The sequence below is a fragment of the Monopterus albus genome, unplaced genomic scaffold, assembly GCF_001952655.1.
Source record: "Monopterus albus unplaced genomic scaffold, M_albus_1.0 scaffold144.1, whole genome shotgun sequence".
Lineage (NCBI taxonomy): Eukaryota > Metazoa > Chordata > Actinopteri > Synbranchiformes > Synbranchidae > Monopterus > Monopterus albus.
In genome coordinates, this window is record NW_018128024.1 from 631,066 (window position 1) to 653,495 (window position 22,430).

Here is a 22,430-nt window from a genome sequence, read left to right on the forward strand (position 1 = left end):
GAGTTGTATATAAGAATTAACCCATTTCATCAAATGGTCACAATTGGAATCAAAGCCTTTTCCCACATCACCAGTAAAACCAGTTTCATAGCACAATAACGGCAATCTAGGCATCTTAGCCCTGGTATTTAAAAGGAATTGGGTTCAGTTTTGTATTTTGACCCATTTGTTGACATTTGGATCAAAGATGATGCCTTTTAAATTGGTGGCGTGGTCCCAAAGAACTGGAGAAAAATCGGAGGTTTCACACCTGTGACACACTCAGAAACCAAGTAGCAGTGGTAGAAAGTAACTTAAATACATTTACTCAAGTAACTACAGCTTTGAGGTATATGTCTTTAACTTGAGTATTTTTCTTGTACTTCATACTGTACTTTGACTTCACTGCATTCAGAGGCAAATATTGTAGTTTTATCCCAGAACATTTATGTAATATCAGGGTACTTTTCACAATCAGATTAATAAAACAAATACGGTATAATCATTTTTATTTTATTTTAGTTTAGTTTGTTGAACTTGGACCTTTAATCTATAATAAAGTGTCCTTCATTCAATCATAAGACGTGAAAGTTTCCCAACAGATAAGCTACTGTTAAAAGACAGATCTGAGCCATCTGACATCATCTCTGGTCATGTGAAAAACAAATTAAATCCCGGCTTGTTTTCCCTGGGGAGCGCGTCCTCATTTGCGTGTTTCCTGCTCTGCTCGGGCTCAAGCGCGTCCACATTTCCCTAGCGTCCTCGGCTCCAGCCCTCGTTTGACTGTCAAACCAGGCGGTGAGGCTCCTTTCCTCCGCCCTTGCGCATCTCGCATCCAGTCGCTACCAGGGAGGAGCGCAGGGGAGTGCCCTGCGCCGCAGACAGCCGACACACAGCCTCCTCATCATCCTCTTCCTCCTGCACTCGAGCCGGACTCCACTGACGAGGAAACGCCACCGACCGGTTATTCTTGCCGTTAAAGCCCAGTCGGCTTCTTCCATTACTCGCCTGCACAGAAACTCGACCGGCGCTACTGCCCGGTAGGCCCGACGGTAAGAGCAACTATTTATGTGGGCGTTTAGTCACGATGTATCGCCGTTGTTACGCTTTAAGTGCACAGTGACATCTGTGATGTCAGTGTTTATGTCAAACGCAACTTGTCTACTGTAAATCGGTTCTCAGCATCCACGTCCCTGACTGAGTTGGAGGCTGGTGTCACCGTAACATATTGAATGATGAAGGGCTTTTCATGGGACTGAGGGCTGCTGGGGACACAGCAGGATGGATGCTGGTGAAGCAGGCACCAGGCAGCCGACCTACTTAGATCCATTAAAAAGATGAAGAGGAGGGGGAGGACTGAACTGATCCATGAACTCTCATCTGGGCCCTCAGTGTGGCCTGAGGCAGGGAGGGGCAGGGGAAGGGAAAGTGGGTGAAGCTATTGCACTTTTTACCCCACTACATTTATCTGACAAGTGGTGGAAGAAGTACTCAGATGAAATGCTTAATAAATAAAATAAAATAAAAGTCCTGCCTTCAAAATGTACAAAAGTATTATCAAAATGTGCTTAATGCACAGAATGGCACATTTCACATAATGAAATCGTTGTATTGTGTTTTTAATGTTGCTGCTGGTAAAGGTGGAGCTAATGTTAACTACATTGTACAACCTGTTTAGAACTTGAGGTACCACTGGGTAGCTTGTTCCTTTTCCACCACCGATCAGTGAAGCCTGATGATCTGTCTTCTGTTTTATTAATCTGATTTGAAGAGTAGAGTTATCAGATGAACTGGGAGACAACCACTCTACCCACTGAACCAGTCGTCCCATACAAAATACTCAAAGTACAGCTACCTCAAAACTGTACTTGAGTAAAACCTGGGCTACTTTCCACCACTGGTAATACCAGTGTAGAAATACTTTTAGAAGAAAGTTGTGCATTTAAAAGCATCCAAATCCTACCTAGCACAGATAGTCACTTTAGTTAGTTGTACTTTATCAGTGTTGCAGTAAAACAGCCAGTACATTTACTTTAGAAGCTAAGATGATCTCAGCGAGTGGATCAACAGGAACTGTTTCAGTATGGAGACACATGACTTCCTCTGCAGTTCTGTGAAGCTTAAATGTGACCATGTGGACGTCACAAGGGTTTAGTTCCCCCCCCCCCCCCAGGGAAGGTGGGTCCCCACCCCAAGGCTCGGACCCCAGAGGGGTCATAAGGCCCATCTGATAGGCCGTGAGATGATAAACAGGAGAGGAAGCGGGAAGTAAGAAAACCCTTTACAGCTTTCAGACCTTCCTCTGAGCTGCTTTTTTTCTGCAGTGATGAGGGGCTACAAGTAGACAAAGCACAAAACAGTTGCTGTGCTATTCTCATCTGTCCAAAACTAAAAATGAATACATCTACTATGACAACTGTTTTTTTATTTACACAAAAGAAACTACAAGACATTAACGCAGCGTGACGGCAGAACTGAGGGGCAAAATGTTTGATGTCTGCCCAAGTTTCAATGTGATAACCGCTACATCTGAGCTGTAGCCATGTAGTGTGCTCAAAATGCTTTGTTTTTTAATCTCTGTATGCTTTTCTGTGTGTGTGTGTCAAAAGCAGTAGCGCCATGGAGGAGTTGGACCTCCCACAGATGAAGAAAGAAGTGGAAACACTTCAGCAGCAGCTGGCGATTAACAGAGAGAAAGCCTCCGTCACTGTTACTGAGTAAGTACTACACACACTCCTTGTTCTTGTCACTTAGGGGGAATTTACAGTGATGTATTTTTTTTTTTCCAATTGAACTTTGGTCGGCTGTTTCCAGTGTGAGCAAGTCCACGGCCTCATTTCCCACAGTTACTAAAAAAGTCACTCCAGTGCGTTTGCACAAGTACAAGGAAAACAACATGACACACAGAGGACTCATCACATTTTGTGGACAGAATCAGTTGAGACGAGGCCAATCGCGCTCTGGCAGTAACACGTTCTCATCTGAACGGTACTTTGACTGACAGCGATAGGAGAAATACTGGCAGGAGTCTGTCGCTGTTCTTCAGCTGCTCCAAGTAAAATGGCTAAAAGTAAAGCTGCTGCTCTGTTTATCAACTCAATATGCAGCCATCTTGTCTGAATATACTGGAAATGTTAATGGATGCAACCGTTCTGTTTAAACATTCAGTATGAGCAGAGAAGTTCTGGATTTACAGAAGAGGATTTGGGCCACACACAAAAAAAATTCTGACTTTTTAAAAAGTTAAAAGTCAAAATTCTGAGAAAAGTCAGAACTAATTTTATTTTATTTTTTTAAGTGGCCCTTATCAGAATCAGAACTCTTATCCTAACTTCAACCTAACCCTTAAACCAAATTGTCTCACTACAGTTAAGTAATTAACTTTTTTGAGAAGAGCATCTGGTCCCTACAAGGAAGGCGAGTCCGCAAAATGCTAGTGGGCTCCCGGTTTTGGGTCCCCACAAGTATACAAAAACAAGGCTACGTGCACTATCAGGTTCTGACTGGCAGTGTGTTTTTACAGGCTGGTGAAGTGGATCGAGGGCTGCGTTTGTGAGGATCCGTTCCTGAACCCTGAGCTGATGCGAGCCAACCCCTGGGTGGAGAAGGGAAAGTGTGTGATCCTCTAATAACGGATGCATATAAACTAAAGAATCTGCACACTGTCATGCTGCAATACATCACTCATTCACACACACACACACACACACACACACACCTTATTGCTATCATCATGTTTATTTATTTGGTGACTACTGAATGCTGTTAATTTATGTGAAGACACCCGTGTGTGTGTGTGTGTGTGTGTGTGTGTCAGTGTACAGCTCCGAGTAGCTTTCTAGAAGTTTGCTTGATGAGTGCAGAGAAGTGTTCAACAACTTGTTTTTATTGGCTCTTTAAACTTTCAATCAAAATAAAGAAAGTTTTGAATTTAACAACTTGATTCAGATGTTTACATACAGTACAACAGGTAAAAGAAACGGCTGAGATTGAGGCAGTTATGCACGTGTGTGTGTTATAGTAGCTCTCTGATGTAGACATTTCGTCTGACAGCGTTGGACATACCCTCGTTGAAGCGGAACCACACGTCACTGTTGCCCACTGCCGTTCCAATAGCGAGAACTGCACACTTCTCTCCTGTGGACAGAGGAAACCATCTTTAGTGCATCTATTAGCAGTGAGCATCTATTACTGGATAAGACATCACAGAGGAACAGTGACATGTTTTCTCAAAGCTGTACACAATTCAAAACCACGTTCACAAGTGAAGACACCACTGTTAAAACAATTACAGCAGGTTGTGATGTTGGGAGGAAGAACAAGTTACACAGTTCTCAGTTTTTTTGTACATTTGATGTGGCGCTGCACTGCATTTGAACAGTTACATCTATTTTCAATGACACAAAGCTGCTGGCAGGCCAAACCCATCACTACTCTCCAAACCTGGAGCTCTCGTAACTATAGGACCCTAATTAAGATCGTATAATACACTTTAATTTATCAATATAGAATCTTAAGGTGGCTTTTTCTAATGGCGAGCATCTATAGATGGGGAGGAGATTGTAAATCATGTCCTTTTTTGGAGATAGAAGTTTGATGTGACTAACATTATGGCGGGTAAATGCAGGTGGCGGCGCTGCCGACAGTCCAGGTCTCCTGCCTGCCGTCTGCCACAGCGGCACTAAATTAGCAGTATTACATAACGCACCTCTGAGTCTGGACCTAATGTGCCTTGAGGCATTTTTCCCCAATCAGCCTGTGTTCTCAAAGGGTTTGGACAAATGAAGTCACACTGAGCACAGTCTCACAGTACCTGTGTCTGTAGACGGCTGCACTCTCTGAGGTTTTGGGGCCACAGCTCGACCAAAGAAATCCAGCTCTGGCTGCAGGACACAGAGTGATGAGAGGATGAAGTTCAGCAGCAAATTTCTAAAACACTGTCCTAAATAACAAGGTCAGTAACGCTGAACAATCATACACTCTCTCATTAGCCCAGTTTCCAAGTTTTCCCATTAGGGACTGTGACCCAGTGGCTTCTCATTGTCCTCATTTCTGCCCGCTAGAGGCTCATTCTCCATCACTCTACTACTGTACTATTCAGCTCCATCAGAGAGGCTCTGATGTTCAATGCAGAGGACTGTAGCTCCTCTCTGGCTCCACCTACAGGCACTAACTAACACATACAACTGGGGGGAGCTCGGCACTGGTAGGAAAATGTGCTGTCGCTACCTTCCCAGCCTTGAGAGGTGGTATCCGTCAGTCATCCAGTAGAAGGCAGACACAGAATTTCCTCTTGGGGATTAATAAAAAAAAAAAAAAACACTATCTAAATGGCCAGTGTATAAAGACCTTGTAGTAATTTACAAAGAAGCAGGAGTACTTTGAAAACACTGCAGAAAAATTCCATCTTGTGCACCACCGACCTACTGATGGACCATTTCACACACCAAGCAAGTATATGTTGTTACTATTGTTCTAAATAAACTGGAGTATTTGGTTTGCTCAGTACAACTGTGTGTGTTTCGCTTTCTTTGTCATGGCCTATTACTGTGTCCTGACATGTCTATGTGACACAAACAAGTGAGTGCTTGTGTGCCTCACCCTGCTCTCCACTGTGGTCTGTTTGACAATGTTCTCCAGCCTCTGCTGATGGTTCCTCGTTGGTTTAGGTCTGACACTCTTTTTTTCTTCCTCTTTCTGCAGTAGACATACAGGAGATTACACACACACACACACACACACACACTGGCCCAATTGTCTACAGGTTCTACTATAGATAACAAACCCACAGTCTCTTGGATAAAACGTGTATTTGAAACCTCACCGCCACTGGGTTTCGTTGCAGCATCAGTTGCTCAGCCCTCCTCATCCTCTCCTGCTCCATCTCTCTGCTGATAGTTTGTTTGGCCTGATATGTCAGCTGGCGACGCGGAGGCAGGCCTGGGAACCTCACCACCTCCTCAACACACCTGCAAACACAAACTAAGTAAATACCTCTACACAAATGAGAGACACACATAGTTTATACAAACACATTGATGTCCCAGACAATGACATTGAGGTAAACCCTGTTGGATGACCAACGGCATAACAAAAAAAAACAGCACTTCCACTTGTTGTGCCATGGTTTATGTTTTCCATAAAATACAGAAATTATTATTAATATTAAATAATAAAACCCTGAAACTGTCATTCTCTAAAACCTTAATCCTCTTACTGTTGATCTCCATCTCTATCCATCACACACCGAGTACGTGTGAGTAAACTTGCACTCAATGCCTGATGGAAACTAAATGCAACTTAAATTAATTAATTCCACTCTATGTGAGTGGTAGCTTTTTATTTGAAGTCAGCACTATAAAATATCAGTCCTGTTTTCACCAAAACATTTGGATTCCTCCACTCAACACTGTGCAGCTAAAGTTAAGTCGTCTGACTTTGGACAAATGGGTTTATCTGTTTAACATCTACAGGTCTGAGCACAGGCAGTGTCTCTGATCTGCAGCACCTGAATCCATCTTTTACAACAAGTTATGGACAATTCACAAACTTCAGTGACTCGGGTAAAATTAACTCAACATAATTTTACTTGAATTTGTTTTAGTCAAACTACTTGTTTTGTCCCAAATCCAAATGTAGTTCATTTATTATCCCAGAAGAAAGAAAGCAGCAAATATTCACATGAAAAGCTGGAACCAGAGAATTTTTAGCCTTTTGTTTAAAAAAAAAGATTATTCAATTCAATCAAAGGTTGAGTCAATTCAGCTCTAAACCACCTTCATATTTGTTCTTGGATATGAGGCTAGTACACGGAGGAAAGGTATTCACATACTGTCAAAGCACCGAGAATATTGCACAACAAACCAGATGTAAAAGTTCAACAATAAAGCACACAAAGCTTCACATTTCTGGAGATCATGTGACTCAAAAAAAAAAAAAAAAAAAGACAGATTAGACATCGATCTTCATCTGTCCTGCTCTTTTTCCTCTCATGGCCTCCAAAACCACCTTAACATTAATGACTCTGCCAGAGTTTAGCCAATCAACAGGTGTCTGACAAGCAGCAGTCCAATCAAATAATCCTTCTAGGGCTGGTTGTAGATGTTTAAGTTCACGTCTGTGCTCCAACTCTTCATCCATGAGGCATCAGAGAGTGGTGTTGTGGCGAGCTAGAGAGGGCAGGTACAGGAAGGTGTAGACCACAAGCAGCAGCAGTAGAGCGATGACTAGAGGAAGGCCCCAGTCGTTGGTGACCAGCACCTCATCACAGCGAGCCTGCATGAAGGAGCCCCCCCGGACATGCCGCTGCTCCTCAACCTGGGCTGGCATGACTGAGATTAGTTACAGCGCAGTCCTGAATGTTCTCAGTTTTTCTCGTTCCTTTCAGTCTTTGTGTTTTATTTGAACATTCTTCCTTATTTTCAAAGGTCTCCTTGCTTTCTCAACACCACCTTGGTTCTAATTTCACTCCCCCAACAACCTATCCATCCTTTCACCTGTGCCTCACCGGTAAGACTGCAGTTTGCTACCCTGCTCTGACACCACCACCATCACACACAGCAGGTATTAAGGGGATTATCCTCTAATCCTTCATGAAGAGAACCACAGTGTGGACAAGAGCAGTGACCTTCAATGCCAAAGAAACGCATGTGTTTGCATGCAGTGTGCAGAGGAATGCAACTGTGTGTGTGTGTGTGTGTGTGTGTACACTCACGGCTCCAGGACGTATGTGTACTGTCCCTCTGGTGTGCGGTCCTGCCTGTAGGAGAGGTTGTAGGCCAGCATGGTGTTGATCAGCTCACACATCTGCTCCTTCTCTCTGCTGCTAAACAGCTGTGGATTCACCTGGAAGAAACCCAGGGTTTAAGACCAACCACAGCCACTGACATTACAACCAATCCACTTATTCATGTCCCTATTTTTCCCTATTTTTAATTTTATGAGTGACACTCAGTGAAGCTGAGCCTTGGTGTATAGCAGCAACTAATGGTTATTTTCATAATAATTTAATATGCAGATTAACTTCTCAATTAATATATTAGAAAACAGTGAAAAATGGCTGCTACAGTTTACCACAGTGTAAGGTGACGTTCTTGGTATAACAAAGAGCAGCATCAAACCCTCATATTTGTGAAGCTGGATACCGGGGATATTTCCCATTTTTTATTAAAGAATGACTAAAGCAATTAACTGATTTCTGGTCCCCAATAAATCAACAATCGACTAATCACTGCAGCTCTGTACAAGTCTATCAAACTTGAAAGGCATCATACTTTGGTTACCTGCACACCACGCTTTAGTCTCTTTAGCTATGCTGCCTGAGTTTGATGACCCGTCGTCCCACTTATACTATTCAGGTCAGTAAAAGAAATACACCATACAAGTATCTGGGCTCAGAATCACTTCAGTGACAGTATCAGTCAAACCATTACACACAGGTATACTGTATATGCTTTTACATACAGGCCTTAGTTTGGGACAGATGATGTCGAGAAGCAGTGTGAGAATGTCAAGGGTCAGGCTGAGCTGGCTGATCCTCGTTCTGATGCATGCTGGGATATCACTCAACATGGTGGACAAAGCGTTCCTGCTGCTGAGAAGCCGGGAGGAGGCCTAGAGAAGACATCCATGGCTCAGTGGTTATTTATGGACTTGTATAGACTTTCCTGCCTCAAACATTTTATAATGTGTTGGTTCTTTATTTTAAATCTATTGTGTTTCATTTGGCACCATATCATTCAATATAATGTACTGTTCAATGTTTTCTGATGTGTCATACTGCTACATAATGGTGCATGCAGTTGAGGGGTACCTCGTGCTGGCTGTGAGGATAGCTGATGCGGGGAACATGCGTGTTGGCGAACAGGAAGTGGAATGTGACAGACAGGAAGGGCAGGTATTTCATCAGAGAGAAGTTCTGGCCGTGCAGCATCACTTGGGTCAGGCTGTCTGAGAACGACAGCCAATCCAGAGCCTCGCACACACTCTGCATGTTGGGGTCCCTCACACGCATGGACAGATAATTATCATAGAGACCCTGAGGACAAGAGATGTTACACATCACAATGTAGTATTTCACAAGCCACGATTTGTTATTTTTATTTTGGCAGATAACCTACAAATAAGGTACAATGCAAGCCACAGTAGATCAAGGAGAAACTTTCATAAATCATGCCTCGACACCCACTTCTACATTCACCAGCCTTTTTAGTTCATTTTAGGTAGGCTAGTACTCTCAGAAGAGGCAGGTCTTCAAGTGACTTCCGAAAAGAAAAGAATTCTGCTGACTTAAGCAAGGTTACCAACTCACTGCACCTCAGGAGATGTCTGGATGAGATTTCCTGCCTCACAGTGACAATAGGACCTGTTAATACAAGAAGGCTCAAGCACCTGAATGAAGGAATTCAGGTTTGTGGGTGCTGTGCTAGTGGCCACAGTGTAGGTGAGCATTAGACCAGAAGCTTCTATGCCGTCTTACCAGACAGGTGCTGCTGCGACAAATATACTTCATAGGTTTATTTACTTTAAATTGAGACCTCCGGAAACAAAGGTGTGTATTACCTGAGAAACCTTCTCAGGTACTCCACTAGATGAAGCCAAGTGTAGAATGTGCTGGAATCTCTGAGCTCCACCTCCTGAACCTGGAGCGTCCTCTAACCCCTCACCAGTACGCTTCCTGAAAAAGCAAATTAGGATGATTAGTCAACATCTAGTAAATGTCAGTCCAGAAAGAAGAACAAGGCTTCCTAGATGGCTTTTTTGATTTGTGGTGTAATAACCTATGCACCGTTTTTTTTTTACTGTACCGTTTTACACGTGATAACTGGAAGATCTCCTGCCACAGATGGAACAAGCCTTTGTTCTGGTCCTTTTGTCCCACAGAGACACACTGGACTGTCTTGGCGTCCAGCTGCTTGCAGCCATGACCATGGAGGAACTATATAGAGAAATACACACATTTATATGTTATTTAACACAACTACACATACACTGCCAATAAAAGGAGGCTGATCAACATGCAGACCCCCCTTCACAGTGATGCCACCCACCTGTAGTGTGTTAATACAAGACCTAATGTCATTGTCTGTCTTCTCGCACAGCGACATCAGACTGCCTGTGTCTGCCTTCATCCCCTGCTGACGAGAGATCTGCAAACAAAAACTCAACATAATTTGCACACAATGCAGTGGTGGTGTGTTTATACAGTCTATGTTTGTTTGTACGAGTGTGTGTGTTTACATGCAAGTGCCGACCTCTGCCAGTCTCTGTGCGAGGCGGGAAGGATGGGTCTGAGGGAAAGCCAGGAGGAAGGCCTGTTGCCTGAGAGGCCTGAGAGCTGGAACATAACTAAAAAGAAAGAGGTCATCAGGGAAAGGCTGCCAAGGTAGAAATAAAATGAACACAATATAGATATCATTTACATATTCAAACGTGCATTAATTAAGCTTTTAGACAAATCAAGTGAAAACGAGACAGGGCATGGTGTCTCTCTGCTGTACTATTCCCATTAGCATCTAAAACTAATGTGTTAGTTTTGGTAACATTAGCGACTTAGCATGGGCATGAGTACCTTCATGATGAATTAATATCATTTTAATTTCAGACTGATACGAGCTTAACATCAGTGTGTTGTCACACTAGCAGTAACCAGAGCACAATACTGGATTTCCAAATGTACTTGCTAGTCAGCCAACGCTAGCTTCAGACTGGCAGCTGCATTGTGTACAGTTTGTTACAACCACGCATCCATAGCTTACATCGTTGCTAGGAAACAGGATGTGACGGGAGCAGCAAACAGCAATTAGGAGCAGCTTATGGTGTCAGTTTGTTTCGAGTCTCACTAGACCCTCTAGAGGCTAAAAATGAAGGAGGTAGCGGTCTACAAAGATGTAACAAAAAACTGTTTCTCTTACAGGTCATTACAGATGCAGATGATTGGTCGAAGCAGGATGGGCTCCTTCCTCTTCTTCTTCTTCGCAGTCTCTGTCCCACCCTCTCCGCCATGTCCATCTTTCCTGTTCAGAACTGCTAACAGAATGTTGATGGCAGCCTGTCCAACACCACAGATGAAGAATAAAAACACAAAATGCAGAAATAGGGAGCATTCGCGATTATTTTGCACATTTTTACTCATTCAGAATGAGAATGTACCACGGGGGCTCCGTCAATCTCATCAATGATGAGACAGTTTGGTTTCTCGTTGGCTCCCAAAACTGACTTCATCTGTGTTGCTGTGTCGATGCGTTTCTGGAACACTTCTGCACTGCGGTCATCACTGCAAACACATCAACACTACCACTAAGTCTTGACAGGAAGATTCCAGCAGATATATAGTCAGGTTAGTTTTGATTTGGCTAGTCTAACCTGGCATTGATTTCCACCACATTGTATCCAGCATGCTTTGCTATAACATGAGCCAGGGTGGTCTTCCCCAAACCTGGAGGACCAGACAACAGCGCCACCTAGAGAAGAATAAAAACAAATTCTGTCTTTTATAACAACTAAAGGTCATTGTACTTGAATTGTACTGTTACGAGTATGAAGATGTTCAACCTTGAATTTGGGTCTTTTGTACTGATCCAGTTCGGCCTCCAGCAGCTCCTCTGTCATCTCAATTTTGCTCTTGAAGCGACTTGGATTCTGATTCTTGTGATTAAGTTTGGATGAGTTCTTGTTGAGAGCCTGCCTGTCAGACCGGGCAGGGTGGGACTTCTTCTCTCTTCCAAACACAGCAGTGTCCCAAAGTTTCAACCACTTGAGCAGACAGCGGTTGGTAAACTGTAAATAAAAGGTCACATAAAACTGGTGTCAGATACTCAAGCTGTTTTGTTTTCCATAAGGCTGGATTCTGCGGAGCCTCTGGAGTCCCGAAAGCTGTCTTTGTTATGCATACAAGCTACTATCTTGTGGGTACACGATAACAGGTAGACATGAATACCGGTAATTATGCTATTTCAGTAAATGGGGTGGTAGAGAACCATCTCCCACCTACTCACCTCACAAAAAAAACTGCAAATTAAGAATAAAGCAATAAATGCCTCCATGTTTCAAATACAGATGAGAGAACAAAGTACTAACATACAATACAACGTTACTTACATCATCACTGAGGAGCTCTGTGTAGTGTCGAGGAGAAAATCTGTCCACCCAGAGACGTGAGCTTCGGCCCACTTTGTCTTCAGGATCATCATTCTCATCAACTTCTCTGCTTTCAGGCTCAGCAAGCACATTGTTCACACTGCTATAAAGAGAGAGATTCATAAACACAATTAAAAAGCAAATGCTGGAAATATCTCTCTCCTCATTTGTTTCTATGTGTGTGAGAGAGTAAGGCAGGCGGTGACTTACCTGGCCAGCAGCTCTGTAAGGCGCTGAGATTCCTCCACAACCTGCTGATGACGCTGCATGGTTTCAAAGAATGAGGGAAAACTGCATCAGTTGTGCACAAATAGTTCACAAAATATGTGCAGTTGGTTACACATTGCTGTTGTTATTGTACAGTGAATTTATCGAGTCATTAAAGGCATGCATGTGTATCTAGCATACAGGGTGAAAGTTAAAATGGATGATTAAGGAATGATATATTGCACCAATGACAACAGGCAAACACACATTTTTGCAATATTATCATTTTTTTATTTTACACTCTTTCTCTCCAGATGTTTAATGCATAGATACAAACACATACATCTAAAAAAAAAAAAAAGTAAATTCCTGCATGAATTAGTTTGTTGTTTTGGCTTCAAAAGTGGCCACTGCTATAATTTACTTCAGTGTTTAAGGTATTAGAATAAATACATATTTTTAATTTGAAAAAAAAAAAAAAAACAGATGAATAATAATGTAAGAGTTAGAGTTTCTCAAATTAACATATCATACATTTGCTCACATTGGTTTGTATCACATATATAACACTTTGCATCTATTCACTACAGATAAACTCAGCTTTTGGTTTATTAACTGCTGTACAGTACATGTGATTACTGAGCATTAACAGTGTGGTTATGTACAGACTTGGCAAATGAAACACAAACAACGTCCTGGTCACTCACCCTCTCTGCCTCTTGTTCTCTCAGCACACCTATAGGCACAGCCAACAGCCCCAGTGCACCCTGGGAGTTGGGTACCATTCTCGAGTCCGATACCTGGTGACACACACACACACACACACACACACACAGGTAAACACAGAGAAATATGACAGACAGACAGTCGGCATGCTGACGGTGAATCTGGGCTGTGATGTTCCTCTGTGATGTTCAACATCCCAGAGGAAAGATGCTGAGGAGCTTAACCTTTGTCCCCGTGTCGTCCTTCTGTCTGAGGTAGACCCGACTCCCTGAGGAGTCTGTCACACTGATGTACTCCCCCTCTAACGGAGGTCGCTTCAGCACACACAGTGAAGCAGGCGCTGCTGTGGAAGGTCGCCCGGGCGTCTCTGGGATTGTAGCAAAACCACTAATATCCAATAGAGCAGGGTTAGACCTAGAAAACAAACATGTTTAAGTCAATTGTAGGGCTGCACCTATAAAACATTTTCATTCTGAATTGATCTATTGATTATTCTTTCAAATAACAGATTAATCTATGACATTTAAGTAAAGGATAAAAATGTCACAACCCACCAAAGATCAAAGTTATGTTTCTAAATAATTTTTCCTGACAATCAAAAATCCCAAAGACATTCACATTAGAACAGTATGATCTACAAACACAGCAAATCCCCAGGTTTTAAAGGTTATAATGAGCAAATGCTTCATGATTCTACTTCAAAACATTTACTATAAACTACTCTGATTCTCCAGCTAATGGTCTGTCAGTTGACTTGCTAATTAAATGAGTAATCAGTTTGTGTATACTAGTCAGTTAAACTACAGCACTGCTGTGCACCGACACACACCACAAGCTACTGGTCTTCTTTTAGTAAATACTATGATGGTACTGCATGCTTCATATCTGTTATCTGTATCTTTGTAAATCTTATTTGTGTGCAATTTGACAAAAACTAATTGAGCATTGCAAAAAAACTTCCTATCTATCATTTTTTATAATACGTTTGTCTTTGAGGGAACTCCTTCTGCACTCTTTGTTAGTCGTTTTCTCTGGGACCCAGTGCTGTGCTCAAAACAAATGTCAAAATGCAGTGGATATAAATCCAATTATTCTGTGGAGAGAAATCTAACAAAAGCCTGCATGGCTTCCACTAACTTCACCACAACCACACTCCAAAATGTTACTGCCCCTCTATCCTCTGACTCTTTGCTCTTTCCATCACCATCATCACAATCAGTCCTACCTAAAGGTGCGAGAGGGTTCATACTGCTCTGGAGAAGACGGGGGTGTGATGTCATCACCCTTTGATGGGGTTTTGTTGTCTTCAATTTGTGAATTATCGAAAAGTCGCTTGACCACACCTGTATCCTGCTTCCGCCGCTTTGCCTTTGGAGCTGAATAGACAAGATCCGATTTAAAGGTGCACGGTTACAATAACAACACCAAACAAGCACAAAACACGCATGAACTGTCAGAGTGAACTCACTGATGGGGTGGTCATCCAGCAGGTGCTCTATATCCGAATTGCCGTCTCCTGAATCCTGAGTCTGACATCTCCCCGGCTTAGACAATTCCTCTGAGCCATTCAAACACACACACACACACACACACACACACACACAGAACGCACAAACACACCAATATAATAGGCTAATTACTCTTAAAAATGAACAGCTGATTATCCACTTTGTCAACCACTAAAACAGGAATAGCAACTTTGTAATCGTTTGACAGTTGAAGTAAGCTTTCATGCAACTACAATAAAACATTTGCACTGTGTATGTAAAAGTAATTTTTAAGAGATTGCATTTGGTTCTGGGAAATATTAAAGGGCGTTTTCAACATTTACTGACAATTTAAAAACTAAACAATGACACTTGTTTAAAGAAACAATCAAGGGATTAATCATTAACGAAAACAACAGTCCGTCTTCATGTTTGGTGTATTATTATTATTATTATTGCTCCATTACAGGTTTAATATATTAATATTCACCTATTACGTACGTGTACAACAAAAGACACATTAGGATTTAACCAGAAAGAGCAAACAGCAGCAACATGTGTATAGTTAACGAATAAAGAATAAAATCAATCAATCGGTTCACTCACCCTCCATCGCTTATGTGTGTGTGCCAGTAAGATGAATCCACACGAACACGTCTGCGTTTGTTTGGTTGTAGCCTACGTTCACGACAAAAGGCAGTAAAGGTAAAGAGTAAGGAGATTAACAGGTTAGCTAACTAATATCACGATAACAACTACCCTTGGTAACTGGAAACCTTATATAAAACTTCAGCTTGTTTGCTAACGCTGGTTAACAGGTTCACTCACCCTCCATCGCTTCCAACGCCTCCAGGTCTTCAGCGAACCGCTTCTCGAAATCATCCTGTATCTCAAACAGTTCGTCGTATTCGTCCATTTCTGCTCGAGGATATGTAGGCTACACCATACAACCACAGACAAAGATAAAGATAAACACACCTGTAATATATTTTACAAAAATGTCTCCATCGCTACTTCAGCAGCCACTGTCACAGAGCAGATTTCCCGGGGTTTTTTTTTTTTTTTTTTTTTTGGGTGAGATTTATACCCGGGTTACAAGGTCTATTTCCGGTATCTGTTCTTCCTGTTTCAGCACACAACTTACGTTGTTATTGTGGTAGCAGACGTGAGATGAAACCGCCTCCTCGTACCCGAAATAAACCAGAGCGTATCTTCATACCTGAACAGGTATCGCAACGTTCAGGTAAAGTGCCGAGTAAGTGGCGGCGAGCGGAGAAGATTAAATTCCTAAGTGCCTTGAAAAGACTCCAAAGGCCCGCCGGATGCCTCGAAGATATCGACTGTGCTTTTCTGGCAAAATACTTGCCTACTCGATCCATTTCAGAGATCCGCTCTTTTGTGGAAGATATGAAAAACGAAGTGATAACACGTGCGAGCTTCAATCTTAAAAAGAAGCGCTGGAAAGAGAAGAATGACAGAAAGCCTATCGAGGTGTGGACAGACATGGCTTCTACTATGGCTGGAACCTATGAACAATCCATTTCCAGTGCTTTCTCTCAGATGCTATTGGTGTCGTCTACAGAGCCTCGCACTCTGAGGAACTGTGACCCTCCCCAGATCTACAGGTCACCCAGTGACAAAGACAGGCCTGTGGGTCGTACCATCCCTTTTAGACCAGTGCCTGGTTTGCCAGTCCAAGGTGAGTATCTTGGCATCAGCACACCCCAACCTCTCCTGACAGTCAAGACTCCGGCACCAACTACTGGCCCAGCCAAAGGACGCCCAGCACTATTCAAATTAGTTAAAGTGCCAAACAACAACATCCCTGCACCACAGCAACAGCCTTCTACCACAGCTGGAACCTCATCTGTTGTCACCTCCACCTCTCTGCCTCCTGCCACCTCCACAATCCCACAGTCTGCTACTTCAGTCATAGGACAAGTCAGACCCAGTTCTAGCTCCGCAGCAGTGATTGGCAGCTCTGTAATCCATACTGCACAGCAGCCCTCAGAGCAGCACTCCTCCACCTCTACTTCAATTGCTGCTTCATCTAGTCTTCACATGCCCATTTCTTCCTCTGGCACTAGTCTCAGCCAAATTCCCAATATTGCTATGTCCTCATCCAGTTCTGCCATCCCAGGCTGCTCCTACACCCACACCACGCCCCTGCTCTCCGCCTCCGCCACAGAATGTCAGGCCAGGTTTGGTCGCACCAGCAAATATGCCACAAAAGATAGTCCGAGAACATTTGGTGTCAGCAGTGTAGTGGACTTTGAGAAAATCTACCGCTACCTAAGTGTCATCAATAAGCCGAATGAGAGATGTCCTCTCAGCCCCATGGAGAGCGCTGTAGTGTTGGACCTGTTGATGTCTCTCCCACAGGAGCTTTCCCTGCTGGACTGCAACAAACTCCATAAACATCTGATCCAGGTGTACAAGTGTCTCTCATCCCCTGCTGATTCCAAAGTGGCAAGAGAAATGTTTAAAGACTTGCAATGGAATGGACCCTCTGCTCAGACAGAGGCACCGATAGGCCAAGACAGCAAGGGCACAGACAGTGAGCAGAACACTGCTTGTCAAGAAGGAGATGCAGATGTGATGGGACCCTGCCCCCCGCTCAACCCTTTTATGGTGCCAATAAAACTGTTGATGCGCAAATAAGTCGGGCTCAAGATTTATAAAGCAAGTGTGCAGAGACGTACATGCTATGTCTTCGTCATGTCTGTGTCCTACAATAATATTTACAACACTCATTCAGTGTTGAGCCACATAATATTTGGTCAGTGTGTGTGTGTGTGTGTGTGTGTGTGCCAGAGGTTACTGGGTTTGGTTTTGAACCTCTGTCCTGTCTGAGTACCCACAGAAAGTTGGTGTTTAAATTTCTGGTCATCTTTTTCACTTGTGCTTTGATCAGGTAGTTTGGATAATTGAGACAGAATTCTTGTTCAGCAGCATTTGTTATGACAGGAATGAACAGTTTGCATTTCAGCGTTATCCAGCAGGGCGCAGCATGGACCAGCTAATTCAAATACTTTTCATTAGTTTCATGTTTTCTATTTCACTTTTCCTTGTTTGCTTTTAGGCATGTTAAGTCTTCCATATTTCACATGTATGTTAGTAGGAAAGATTTCCTTGTATGGCTGCTTGTGATTATTATGTTTAATAAAAATGGGTTTGTAGAAAGAAGTTAGTCTCTTCTTCTAACAGATTTCCAGTGGGCTGTATGCTGTCAGGCATAATGGTGTCCTCCACGGGCAAAACATTGTGGTTCATTTTATATTCATTTCAAAACAACATAAATTACTTTACAAATAACAAAATAAAAGGCATTAAGACAAGATCTAAAGGAAACATGAAAATATAAAAGACAAGATCCAAAGAACCTGCAATAGAAAAAATAAAGAAAAGGTAAAATGCAGCAAATAGAGTCAGCATTTTCAAAACTGTAGTGACAATGAATTGGTGTATATAACCTTTTGATTTTAAAGAGTTTACCAGATCTATAAAATGAAAAAATATTTATTGGTAATATTTTAGGAACGGTAGTATGAATGCCCTTGAAGAGCTGAATATTTTGATAGCTGAAATAGCGGAAAACAACTGAAACTCACTAGTTCACACCTAACTAATATGTTGTTCTTTACCCTGAACACATCTGGATGTTTTTCACTTTGTGACAAAGGAGAGGACGACAAATCCCAGAGGAGGAGAGGACAGGAACTGAGTGAGGTGGCGTTTGTGCTCCCTGATGTGAAATTAATTCAGTGCCACACACAAACTGCTGGCCAGTGTTTGTCTGCTATAAGGAGCAGATGGTGGTGACAGAGACATCACACACATCATCATTAATCTCATTAACACACACACACACACACACACATAGGGCACCAAATGTAAAAGATAAAGATGGTTTTTTGTGTGGAATTGCTTGCCAGCATCTTGTATTATATATACTTAATCTGTAATTCCAAACTGTGCTCCTCATTCGGTGCATTAAACAAATAACATAAAATAAAAAATTAATATGACATGAAGCTTCATAAGCATGAGCTAAAAAAACCAAAGTAATGATTTTGACTTTGACATTCCCTCTTTGTGTTCCTATGCTGAGCTGCAGTGGAAGGTCACAAAGGAAAAGGTGGAGTTTTGTATTAAGATGTTTGTAACTTGGAACAAAATCCACCGAACTTGTGTCTCAGTGTTCATATGGGCATTTGAAATCTGGCTGAAAACAAACCTGAAAAATGTTCAACTATCACTTTATGGGTAGATATGCAGGTTTCTAGTGTTGGCTGTTTTTGGAGTATATTTCATGTTGAATTAGCGCCTGTTTCTTAAAAGCTACTGAATAAACCATAAACAGATGAGAAGCTCTGTTCTCTCTCTCTCTCTCTCTCTCTCTCTCTCTCACACACACACACACACACTTTCACTGGCCTTACTTAGCACTTAACCAGGGGATGTTTGTGTGTTTAGACACTAATGATTATAAAAAAGATTGTCAATGATTGACCATCTGTGTGTGTGTATGTGTGCATCAGCATGGACTCTGGTCCACATGAGCATCTGTTGTACTGCACTGCTCTACCACACTACACACTCCATTATCCCCTAGCACAGCGTGTGCTGTCAGGCCTGCAGGTGCCACATTAAGGTGATGAGTTTAATCATCAGTTCAAGCAAGGGACTTCCCTCTTGACACTTACATGTAACACTGTCTCGGTTTCGGCAACAGTGAGGACAGCTTGTAGTTCAGCCGAGAAGGGACTTTTACCAAGGGCTGGAGTGTGTGTCTGTGTTTATGAAAGACTGTTTTTTTGTTTACATGCGTATTTAAATGTTCTTTATTAGACTGTGTGAAGATTTCTGAGTGTTTAGGGTGATGAGTTCTGATAGAGTGATAGAGTTCTTCTTGGTGTTTAGGACATTTACAAAGTCGGCCTACACTGTCAGATCGTGTAAATCCGTAGTCTGATGAGACTGCACAGGTGTAAAGGTTAGATTCAGCAGGTGTGTGTGTATGTGTGGATGTAAGGGAAGGCCAATACATCAAGCAAACGTGCATTTTTGCAGGATTTTCAAGTGTGTGTGCTATTGTGAACATTGAGGATGTCTAATTCCACCATCAACTTCTACGCCCTGACACAGTCCTTCAGCATCTCTGATATTATTGTAATAGCAACCTACTTTCTTCTCAACCTCGCTGTTGGAATCTGGGTAAGAGGCAGAGGTGTATATGTGTGTGTGTGCTTTCCCGCTTGTTAAGTTTATGTGCCTGCACATGGATAATTGTGTGTAACAGTCTTCTCCATCAGTCATCATGCAGGGTGAGCAGAAATACTCTGAGCGGTTATTTCTTGGCAGGACGGGACATGGCCTGGTGGCCGGTGAGTATGTGCCTTTGTCTATCTGCTCTGTCACATCCCTGATGCCCCTGTTGTTAATGTAGATAAAATGTGAACGTATACGGTATCTGTGTTCTGAGTGGTTTAGGCATTTGAGTTGTCACATCCTAGATAGTTATACACTTTATAATGTAGCCTGTGAATTACAGTGTAATTATGAAACAGATACCAATAAAATTCTTACTTGTTGCTTCTGGAATTTAAAATTAAGTACAGAGGAAGAAATTATGACTACAACAAGTAACAACTTGGCATTTTAGCAGAAAGGAGATGTATTTTTGTAAGTACTGGGCACCTACACTGTACATTACTGCAAACAAAACATTGTTCTTATTGTGTAACTTACATGGGTGGAACCAAGAGGTGGCCAGGGGTGGCACCAGCTACCCCCAGAATGTGACTGGCCACCCCTGGCGCCACCCTGCCAAAGTCAAAAAGCGATGCTTGTCGCTCTTAATGAATGGAAAATGAAAAACAATGGCAAATTATTGCCTTAAATACAACTAATATTTTTCTGGTGCTTTATAATAGATACTGGTAATATATTTTATTTTATATCATGCATGCTCTAACATGCATGCAGGATAATATTTGCATCAATTTCTCCAAATGTGTCATTGTGGAGTAGCCACACATTATATTACAAACACAGAACTTATTCTTGCTGTTTAATGTAAAAAACAAGATGTAGTTTCACTCATTAACAAAAGGTTTCACTCATTAACTCACTCATTCACTCATTAACAAAATGTATTCTCTTCGTTGTGTGAGTCGGAATAAGGACAAGGAGAGGAATTTGCACTGCAACAGCTCAGAACAGGTACGCTGGAGAACGAAACAAACATACCTTTCTCAGATGTATAGCTTTGAACAGTTTCTATTGTCATGTGAGGAGGCAAAGCTACAACATATAGTAATGCAATTATATAGCATCAAACATGGCTAAACTTAATACACTGTAATAAGGAAGCCTACCAATTTAATTATCTTAATGGCACAGTAATGATAAGGTATCTGTGCTGTAATATGATGTGTGGCTGTTTTCCCATTTGTAGCCTACTGTGTAATTACACAGTAAGAAAACACCATTTCCCCAAACTCCAGCTTTGTTCCTCAGTACTGTACTTTGTACTTACCAAAATACTTAGAGTATCATTTATTTCCACTTTCCTCTAAAATGCCCAGTTATTACTTTCATGCCCTCTCATGATCTTTCCTTCCATTGCACCAACATTTAAGCAGCAGTATATCTGTATTTTAATGTTTTATCAAGTATAAAAACAATGCAACAAATTCAAGAAACATTTCTTTATTAGTTTCTATTTAATTCCCATTTTGCTCACCTTTGTTTTCCAGTTAGCATCTGTTGGTCTGGTTTTCTTTTTGCTCTTCTGGCTCCTTTTCTCCTTCGTTTTGCTGCTTTTAAACCTCTATTTCAGGTGATAGGAACTGACTCTCAGCTTAGTTTAGGTGAGGTTAGGTGATAAAATTAAGACTAAACTAACTCTAAATGAAATTGTTCAAAACGAACTTCAGCTCTACCTGCTACAACAGTAAAATAGTGCTCAGGATTCATATTAATGTAGTATGTGTTAATATATTATCCATTATCCATCTTCCATCAATGGTGTGTGCAGATCGGAGCGTCTCTGTTTGCCAGTTCAGAGGGCTCGGGTCTGTTTATTGGTCTGGCTGGGACTGGAGCTGCTGGAGGCATTGCGGTCACTGGTTTTGAATGGAATGTGAGTAGAAACACACATGCACACATCCTTGCAACAAAACATGATTCTAATCTCGCTCATCTTTAATACTACCCAAACACGTCATAGTTGGCAGAGCTGGCCTCCTAATCTGTGTACATGTTACTTTTCTCTGAGGTGTGCATCATTATATCATCATAGAGAAACTATTTGTGCAAGAAAAACAACTCAGTTACAGTTTGTTTGTGTGAAGAAAACAACCAACATTAGCATTTATAACCATTTACTTCACTACCTCTCCGGACACTGCTGTCTAGACCTAGAGAAAACGAGCAACAGGGAGCAGCAGCAGAGCTTTTTAAACACCATCCAGCAGTATTAGGTGGTGTACATGAGGCGTGAAACAGTTCACAGCAACGGCATAAAGGCAGGCACACAGGCCTGCAGGACACAATAAGAGTTAAACATTTTGACCTTTTTCTTCCTACTCAGCCTGTGAATATTCTGGTCAAACGTCTCTGTCCTATTTCTTTCCCCTTTCCTTTTGTCTCTCAGGCCACTTATGTGCTACTGGCTCTGGCCTGGGTATTTGTGCCTGTCTACATCTCCTCAGGGGTTAGTCTGCACACACACACACACACACACACACACATATACTAGCGCGTGTCTGCTTGTTAAGGCTGGTTGAGCAGGTACTTTTAGGTGCCAAGAGATAATTTCCTTACAGACATTCACACCTTGAAAAATTCCCCAGCAAGGTGTTACACTATACACTGCACACAACAAAC

At 42.1% G+C, this 22,430-nt stretch overlaps 4 protein-coding genes across 9 annotated transcripts in view; 3 read left to right on the forward strand and 1 right to left on the reverse strand.

Annotated features, from left to right (window-relative positions):
- The first annotated feature begins 655 nt into the window (after positions 1 to 655).
- LOC109968244 (guanine nucleotide-binding protein G(I)/G(S)/G(O) subunit gamma-13-like) lies at positions 656 to 3,625 on the forward strand. 2 transcript variants are annotated; one of them, XM_020614366.1, is made up of 3 exons: positions 656 to 1,031; positions 2,589 to 2,696; positions 3,503 to 3,625. In XM_020614366.1, the coding sequence occupies exons 2-3, from the start codon at positions 2,599 to 2,601 to the stop codon at positions 3,606 to 3,608; spliced, it is 204 nt and encodes a 67-aa protein (XP_020470022.1). In that variant the 5' UTR covers positions 656 to 1,031; positions 2,589 to 2,598; the 3' UTR covers positions 3,609 to 3,625. The 2 variants fall into 2 exon arrangements, with proteins under 2 accessions (XP_020470022.1, XP_020470021.1); XM_020614365.1 differs by having other exon boundaries at positions 688 to 1,031; positions 2,592 to 2,696.
- Positions 3,626 to 3,698: 73 nt separating this feature from the next.
- On the reverse strand, positions 3,699 to 15,600 carry chtf18 (CTF18, chromosome transmission fidelity factor 18 homolog (S. cerevisiae)). 2 transcript variants are annotated; one of them, XM_020614364.1, is made up of 22 exons: positions 15,366 to 15,600; positions 14,519 to 14,608; positions 14,276 to 14,426; positions 13,275 to 13,464; positions 13,032 to 13,124; positions 12,328 to 12,380; positions 12,079 to 12,217; positions 11,533 to 11,757; positions 11,344 to 11,441; positions 11,131 to 11,254; positions 10,893 to 11,029; positions 10,233 to 10,326; positions 10,029 to 10,127; positions 9,786 to 9,916; positions 9,541 to 9,655; positions 8,792 to 9,016; positions 8,443 to 8,592; positions 7,694 to 7,824; positions 5,804 to 5,948; positions 5,581 to 5,676; positions 4,793 to 4,862; positions 3,699 to 4,116 (listed from the first exon to the last, which is right to left on the reverse strand). In XM_020614364.1, the coding sequence occupies exons 1-22, from the start codon at positions 15,451 to 15,453 to the stop codon at positions 3,995 to 3,997; spliced, it is 2,766 nt and encodes a 921-aa protein (XP_020470020.1). In that variant the 5' UTR covers positions 15,454 to 15,600; the 3' UTR covers positions 3,699 to 3,994. The 2 variants fall into 2 exon arrangements, with proteins under 2 accessions (XP_020470020.1, XP_020470019.1); XM_020614363.1 differs by having other exon boundaries at positions 12,079 to 12,220.
- Positions 15,601 to 15,650: 50 nt separating this feature from the next.
- snapc2 (small nuclear RNA activating complex, polypeptide 2) lies at positions 15,651 to 17,720 on the forward strand. Its single transcript, XM_020614305.1, has one exon. The coding sequence runs from the start codon at positions 15,708 to 15,710 to the stop codon at positions 17,196 to 17,198; it is 1,491 nt and encodes a 496-aa protein (XP_020469961.1). The 5' UTR covers positions 15,651 to 15,707; the 3' UTR covers positions 17,199 to 17,720.
- Positions 17,721 to 19,677: 1,957 nt separating this feature from the next.
- Positions 19,678 to 22,430, forward strand: part of slc5a10 (solute carrier family 5 member 10) — a 23,304-nt gene continuing 20,551 nt past the window's right edge. For 2 of the 4 annotated variants that reach the window (XM_020614301.1, XM_020614302.1), the window contains exons 1-3: positions 19,895 to 19,924; positions 21,580 to 21,684; positions 22,198 to 22,257. In XM_020614301.1, the coding sequence (XP_020469957.1) occupies positions 19,910 to 19,924; positions 21,580 to 21,684; positions 22,198 to 22,257 (180 nt within the window). In that variant the 5' untranslated portion in view covers positions 19,895 to 19,909. Of the gene's footprint in view, positions 19,755 to 19,839; positions 19,925 to 21,579; positions 21,685 to 22,197; positions 22,258 to 22,430 lie in introns of those variants that run through there. The other 2 variants (XM_020614300.1, XM_020614304.1) reach the window with 2 other exon arrangements.

Excerpts from the sequence above, each read along its gene's own strand:
- chtf18 (XM_020614363.1), bottom strand. The coding sequence starts at position 15,453 with ATGGACGAATACGACGAACTGTTTGAGATACAGGATGATTTCGAGAAG. Across the intron at positions 12,381-13,031 it reads GAGAACAAGAGGCAGAGAGG|CGTCATCAGCAGGTTGTGGA; the intron begins GTGAGTGACCAG and ends GAAACCATGCAG. Across the intron at positions 11,255-11,343 it reads GTGGTGGAAATCAATGCCAG|TGATGACCGCAGTGCAGAAG; the intron begins GTTAGACTAGCC and ends ATGTGTTTGCAG.
- LOC109968244 (XM_020614366.1), top strand. The coding sequence starts at position 2,599 with ATGGAGGAGTTGGACCTCCCACAGATGAAGAAAGAAGTGGAAACACTT. Across the intron at positions 2,697-3,502 it reads GCCTCCGTCACTGTTACTGA|GCTGGTGAAGTGGATCGAGG; the intron begins GTAAGTACTACA and ends GTGTTTTTACAG.
- snapc2 (XM_020614305.1), top strand. The coding sequence starts at position 15,708 with ATGAAACCGCCTCCTCGTACCCGAAATAAACCAGAGCGTATCTTCATA.